Raw genomic sequence first — 7211 nt, 5'->3', positions numbered from 1 at the left:
ATATTCATTTAGAAACTAAAATAAAATATTTTAACATTTGGTTTTTATATAAAATAATTATACATACAAATTTAGTAAGTATAATAATTATAAAGGTTAAAATATAACGAAGTAAAAGTATGGTCATATTATTTATTTAAATTAGAATAATTTTTTCAAATTTGTACTAAAATCGGTGTGGCCAAACTTATATTTTTTGTAAACCAACAAGAAAAAACGAAATTGTATGTTGGTATTTTATTTGATTTTCATTGTTTTTTTGAAAATAATGCTGTGTTAATTTATTTATTTATTCATTTTTGTCAATTAATTTATTTATGTTAAAAAATCTAAAAGAATTATACTGTATTTTTTTGTCCGGTGAACAATTATATTATATATTAAAAGACTTAAAATGATTATTATTTTGATCCAAATTAAAATATGATTCAATTTTTAATTGACCTGTTGCAAAAAAATTTAACCCACCTAATTAATATTTTCATTTAAAAATCAATTTCAGTTAATATTTAATATAAAAAAAATAAATTACTGCAAACTATCCTATTGATAAGTCAAGAGACTTGATTAAACATAAAATACAGTATAAAAATTACCCATTTTTAAAACTTCCACCTAAATTTTATATGTGTAGAAAAAAAATATATTTTTCACCATAAAATTCACCATTTTATTATGGCCTATATTGTAATTGGCAAAATTGGGTGATACTTAGTTGGTCACCTAGCAAAATTGTCTGTTATAAAACTAAAAGGTTCCTTGTTTTCAATAGTGTGCAACTTGCCTCGTATTCCATTTCTTTTCTTTTACACGGTTGCACCATCCATTGCCGACTCCATAATCGGAATCCAAGAAAGGAACAAAAAGGAAACTGAGACTTTTGTAAGAGCAAATCGAGCGAGAAAGAACTCAGAGACAGAAGCAGTAGGAAGAGAGAGAGAGAGAGAGAGATATATGAAGATCACATCTCTGTTGGTATTGAAATGCAGTGGCGAGGGTTCGGATCCGGTGATTCTGGCGAACGCTTCGGACGTGAGCCACTTTGGTTACTTCCAGCGCTCAAGCGTCAAGGAGTTCATCGTCTTCGTTGGTCGCACCGTCGCCAAACGCACTCCTCAGGGCCAGCGTCAATCTGTTCAGCATGAAGGTTCGTATATTCCCTTCAAAATCTCAACGTTTTAGGGTTTCATTCTCGCTTTCCGATTCTTGAATTTATGATGAGTTTGGTCGTTTTTGAGTTGTTTGGTTGTCGTTTTGATTGATCTAGGTTGTTGATGATACTGTATTTTGGTGCTGATCGCTTCTCTAGTCGTAGGATTTTTAATCATTTGGGTTCTGCTTCTGCTATTTACTAGAAAAATTTACAAATGTTTTTTTGCTTCCTTTTCTTCCTTTGGGTGGGGGATGGGGATGGGGGTAATGGTTTTTTTTACAGCAAAGGAAAAACAATAGAAATTGTAGATCAATTTGTGATGAGTGATGGCAATATATTTTGGTCTCTGATGAGGATAATCTTTATTTTCATTTGATTTTAGTTTTTGGTTGTGATCGTTCAACGCGTGGTTCGGTACGGTTTCTTGTGTTTGAAATTCTGAAAATTTGAAAACTTGTTTCACTTTGTTGCTTCCTTTTCCAGAGTACAAGGTGCATGCTTACAACAGAAATGGCCTTTGTGCTGTGGGATTTATGGATGATCACTACCCAATTCGAAGTGCATTTTCTCTTCTCAACCAGGTGAGGGTGGGATCAATGTTTTCCGTGAACTGTTAAATTTTCCTTGTAAGACTAAGTAGGCTTAGATCATAAAATGTTAAAGCTTTAACATGCATAAACCAAGTTCAACAAAGACTCTTTTCTGTAATCCCTGCTACCGATACTAAGTGACAAGCCTTAGTCTTTGGTTCTATAGTGGTTGTGGGATGTGTAGCTAATTTGGACTCTGCAACAAGTGTAAAATGGCTTCTGTATGATAGGAGAGTCGTGATGTGAGAAAATTGGGGAGAACAGTGTGTTTGGAAAAGGAGAAACAGAGTCTCTTGGGTGATCTTGTAAATGCTCCTAATCCTAAATTATAGAGAGATTGATAACCAGAATCACAAGAATCATGAAGCCACTTGATGAGCGTCCATGGTGCACCTGTAAAACCAAACCTCCGTTACAAATTCAATATACCATAGATTATTAGGAATCTAGATTTGAAACTGTAGCAGCAATCTCAAATCTCAATCATCAACTGCACCGAATTAATTTTTCCTAACTTTGGACTCCATAATTGGCACAAAAGACAGTTTCTGATATGATACTTATAATTTAGTATTGTTTCATGGTGGTGAACTTTCTTTACTATGAAAAGAAATTTGATTTTTTGCAGGTGTTGGATGAATATAACAAAAAATTTGGTGAGTCATGGAGAAGTGTTCAAACAGACAGCACTCAACCCTGGCCTTATTTGGATGAAGCTCTGACAAAATTCCAGGCATGTAAATACCTTTTCGTTATATTAGCTTCACAAAGAATAGATATTACTAATTTCATTTAAAAATTTTCATAATCTTAGAGCCTGTTTGAAAGTGTTTTGGTTTTCTAATACTTTGAAATTGTTGTATAAAGCTAGTTTGATTTGAATTTTTAAAAACAAGAGATAAAAAAAAAATCTGTTTCACAAATTAACTTTCCAAACAGTTATATAATGGTAAAATGTATAACTTCTGTTTGGATGGTTTTGTTTGACAATTCACCAACTATATGAACTGCAAGATCTCTATCTTTTTTGTTATTTTTATTGATTTTTTTATTTTTTAATTATTTAATCGTAAATATCACTTGTTGTACTCTGCGGTATTTTCTATTTGTTTTATGTTGCCACATTCAGTTTACAATGTGATCACATTTCGATGTTTTGGGCCAAAGCACGCATTTGAAGAAAAGGAAAGTTGTTTAACACCTGATAGAGCAGAGTTCAAGAAATAGTGTTGGTGGGATAATAATGCCAATTGGCAGGTTCAGATGATCAGTTGATTCAGATGTCTGTTGTCAGACTAACTCAAAGGATCAACTGAGATCATTTCGAACTGATGTTTGCCAAATCAAAGCAGACTCTGGTGCTGAACATGTTGGCACGTGGAGGTGGCCTGTGGCTGAGTTGCAGTAAGGAGCTTCCTCACCATTGGCTGCAGAAAATAATTTGTAATGGAAAAGCGGGTGATATGCCAAATGGAAGAAGAAAAAGCAGCTTCTTCTTTGGCAAATGGAAGTTTGTGAGGGCACTTGATGCTCCCCTGTTAAAACTAGTTTCTTAAATTAGAATGATGAATTTCTTAAAATTTATTCTCTATTTTTTTAATTATCAAGCATATTATTAGTAAGACTCGAGCTGTTTTAAGGTTTTAAAAATTAATCCAGATTAATTTCTTAGCAGGCAAGCTGTTTTTTTTTTTTTTTTTAACACCAAAAACCAGTTTCCAATAACACTTACCAAACGGGCTATAAGTTGTATCAATGTTTTCCTGTCCTTCGATGAATACTTTTACATAATTGCATTTCACTGGAATCCTCCTTCTACATATTTTCAGGACCCTGCAGAGGCTGACAAGTTGTTGAAAATCCAAAGAGAACTAGATGAAACAAAAATCATTCTCGTAAGTATTGGGTTAACTATGTATTGCTTTATATATTTGCAAAACAGTGAATTTCTTCTAAAATTCACTTATCCTTAGTCAGATGTTTTTCCTTATATGTAATTATTCAAGTTATAAATGCTTTGTAGCTTTTGTCACTTTAATGGAATTTTGGCATTGCTTTTCAAATACATTTAGTCGCAGATGACAATGTTTGCATTATGGCCAAGTGTTCTCTCTAAGAATCGTATACACATGAAAGCATGAAGTAGTTTCATTTCAACTGATTTCTAATGTCATTTTCAAGGACCTTTGACTTGTTTTTAACATTTATAGTTTCTCTGACATCGTTTTCACATTTTATATTCCTTTGGCATAAGTTTTATATGTATAAGTATTTCCATTTGGACTTCAAGAAAAGCGTAAATCGTCCCTCCAACAATCCCATTGACCTTCTATTTGAGTTATTTTACTATTCTCTCACTGTCTGGTCTTTAATTTTGTAAACAGCATAAGACTATTGATAGTGTGCTTGCTCGAGGAGAGAGGCTGGACAGTTTAGTTGAAAAGAGTTCTGATTTGAGTGCAGCATCACAGGTACACAATAGCTCTTATTTTACTTCTTTGCATTTGTTTCTGATACATGAATGCATTGCTTTCCCTCATCCTTCTCGTTACTAAACCTTTGTCTTTGAAGGTTATCATTAAGAATATTGGTGATCTTATTTATATTATTCTTTTCATTCATGTCTTGGCTTGTAGCAATTGTAAGTTGTCTGATTTTAGACAATTACTGATACAAGCTCATTTAGCCTAACAGGCCAAAAATGCTAGATAATTTAGTGTGGCACCTCTGGGAATACAACACTAGTTCCCTAAAATTAAACAAATCTTATATCATTTTCACCTGTTTAACAACAATATATGTGTAATCGAAACAATCAACTTTAGCATTACCTCTTCCATGGTACTGGTCATGACTTGCAAATATAGACAATGTCAGCTATACAAAAAGGATATTCAAAACAGAATAACCACCTATGGATACCCTTATTTCATTTTGCATCCAAAAGTGGATTATCTCCTATCGAGTCACATTTCAATCATACACATCTCAACTCTCAAGTTGTTGGTCTTGGCAACTTCTTATGGTTAGAAACTTAGAATCCCTCCTAAGACATAAGCAGGGATAACATGATACTGTTGATCTAAGAAGCATATCTCTTGACATGGACAGTCAACATAACATAGACATGGGGACTCATCAAATTCTTAAATTGTAGGATATATCATATATATAAACATGAATGTGAAGTTGAAGATTCACAATATCTTTAGATGCTCGTAGATGTCAAGACCTATGATGCATATAAGTTGACATGGAATGTCATAATGACATAGACATGGAGATGCACCAAATTCTTAATATATATATATATATATATATATGAAGTTGCTAATTTTAACGTTTCACTACCATCTAAGCTCCGTCAAAACATGTGTAGCATTCTTGACATACACATGCCAGTACAAGTGGATCTTTGGGAATTTTTTGTTTGATACAAATGCTAGTACAAATATTGCTTTGGCTTTCTGATTCATATACAATCTAAAATAATCTCTCAACGAATAACTTGCACTTTTTTATATTTATTCTTTAGTAATTCAATTTTTTAATAAAATACAATAAACTTCATGATGATCGATGTCTTAAAATGACTGCACATTAAATTCAAGAGCATAAAAAGGTAATAATGCTAATAACAATTCCAGAATCGTTATTGAAGTTATAATTATGGCTTCGGAACAAGCTTTCTGGAGAGATATATGCTTTCTCCAATGATCTATGATAAATTTGAAGGATTGATTTCCTCATCGTTGAACATCATTTGGAAAGGATTTTACAAATGCCTTCTTAGATTTTACAGTGCTTTCTGGAAATACATCCGTTAGTTGGGTTGTTTGGTAGATATGCAAAGAGATTAGCCTGTCTTGTCACATGAATCAATCTTGTACGGCCTTCTATTTTTCTTTGGAGGATGCCTTATCCTCTTTCTGTAGTGATATTCTTTCTTTCTTAAAAGAAAAAGTTGCATTCTCTTAGAAGATATTATCTAGTTATTCTCATTTCATTATAATTGATATTTTAATGGAGGTTAAGTGTGAATTTATAAGACATGAATGTAATTGCAACGATAGTTGGTAGGGATAAAATGAAAAAGCGGGAATTGGACACCAAACTCCCTATATCTCCTTTATATATTGTTATAAATACCGTATATAGTGAAGATATGGAAAGAGTTAGTGTACAATTTTTTTTAATTCTAAAATACTCTTCATTATATATAATCCATAAATTTTTTTTTTTTACTCTTCAGAACTTGAATCCAAGTGCCTATTGATAAACAAAACAGTAAATTAGTGTCTATTGATTAACTTGTATAAAATAGTTAGACAGACTTGCCAAAATTTACAATGCTTCTCTTACATATAGAACTTTTTCTATACTCTTACCTTGATTTTGTACCCTTAAGAGTGTCATCTCTTTTCACAGTTTTCTCTTTTCTCCTACCATCAAAAGAATGAAACATCAACATGGACACTAACACTTTCATTCTAATTTTGTGGAAGATAATTCTTTCATTCTAAATTATAGTTATCGAGTTATTTCCATTATTTATACATCCCTTTTCTTTTCCTGGTAGTTATCCATTGATGAATGTTAAATCAGTTCTATTTATTGCCATGATTAGAGTGAATTATTTGAGTACATATTTTCTTGTGTATTTGAAAGAAAGCAAGACGAACTTTTTGGATTAATTTGCTATGCTGACACAAGAACCATGATGCTGGTGTTTGAAACAGATGTTCTACAAACAGGCGAAGAAAACAAATCAGTGTTGTACCATATTATAAACTTCGAAGACCATCAGTTTCCAGTGAACTCACCTGAATCCTGTTCTGATGTTGAGGCTGTTGGATAGGAGAAAATAGCTTCATTATGTCTATATATCTATATACATATCTCACTTTCTCCGTTGTTTGCTTGGTGAAATTCTATGGTCTCCGCGATATATGTATTGCAGACGGGAACTGAATGTTGGTTAAAGGTCTTACCGTGTTGATTTAAAGAGTTAATACTCTCATTTACGTTGTCTGTGATTCATAATATGTTAATTATAGTATACATAAATTATTGTTTCGATACAGCCGTTCAGTCTATGTTAAATGTCATCTTATCCCCTGCAATGGTTATTTGATTTTCATGCCCTTCAGTCCCTCTTATTCTGGTGGATGAGAAAAGGGAAAAAGGAAAAAAAAAATTCAAAATGAGTATCCATGGAAATTAACGGTTATAGGACGAAAGCGGAAATCAGTCACGATATACGGGGATAGAGGCGGGAAGAGGTCCCTGTCCTCCGGAGACATGTAAAATTCCTATAAAATGTGAAAATTGTAATAGAATTGTGATTCCATTAATATAAAAATTGAAAATTAGAATTCTAGTTATTGATTTTGTTAATATGAAACTTGAGTAAATAATTATTTTGATACTTGAAAGATTTTGAATTTAACAAAATGGATTTCAATTTT

The 7211-nt window shown here is 32.3% G+C and overlaps 1 protein-coding gene across 1 annotated transcript; it reads left to right on the top strand.

Annotated features, from left to right (window-relative positions):
* The first annotated feature begins 761 nt into the window (after positions 1-761).
* On the top strand, positions 762-6839 carry LOC130968922 (VAMP-like protein YKT61). The gene is made up of 6 exons (XM_057894428.1): positions 762-1147; positions 1637-1734; positions 2372-2476; positions 3573-3638; positions 4128-4214; positions 6483-6839. The coding sequence occupies exons 1-6, from the start codon at positions 955-957 to the stop codon at positions 6531-6533; spliced, it is 600 nt and encodes a 199-aa protein (XP_057750411.1). The 5' UTR covers positions 762-954; the 3' UTR covers positions 6534-6839.
* The last annotated feature ends 372 nt before the right edge of the window (positions 6840-7211 follow it).

The sequence above is a fragment of the Arachis stenosperma genome, chromosome 3, assembly GCF_014773155.1.
Source record: "Arachis stenosperma cultivar V10309 chromosome 3, arast.V10309.gnm1.PFL2, whole genome shotgun sequence".
Lineage (NCBI taxonomy): Eukaryota > Viridiplantae > Streptophyta > Magnoliopsida > Fabales > Fabaceae > Arachis > Arachis stenosperma.
Note: the sequence above shows the minus strand (reverse complement) of the source record. Positions and strands in the feature narration are given on the sequence as shown.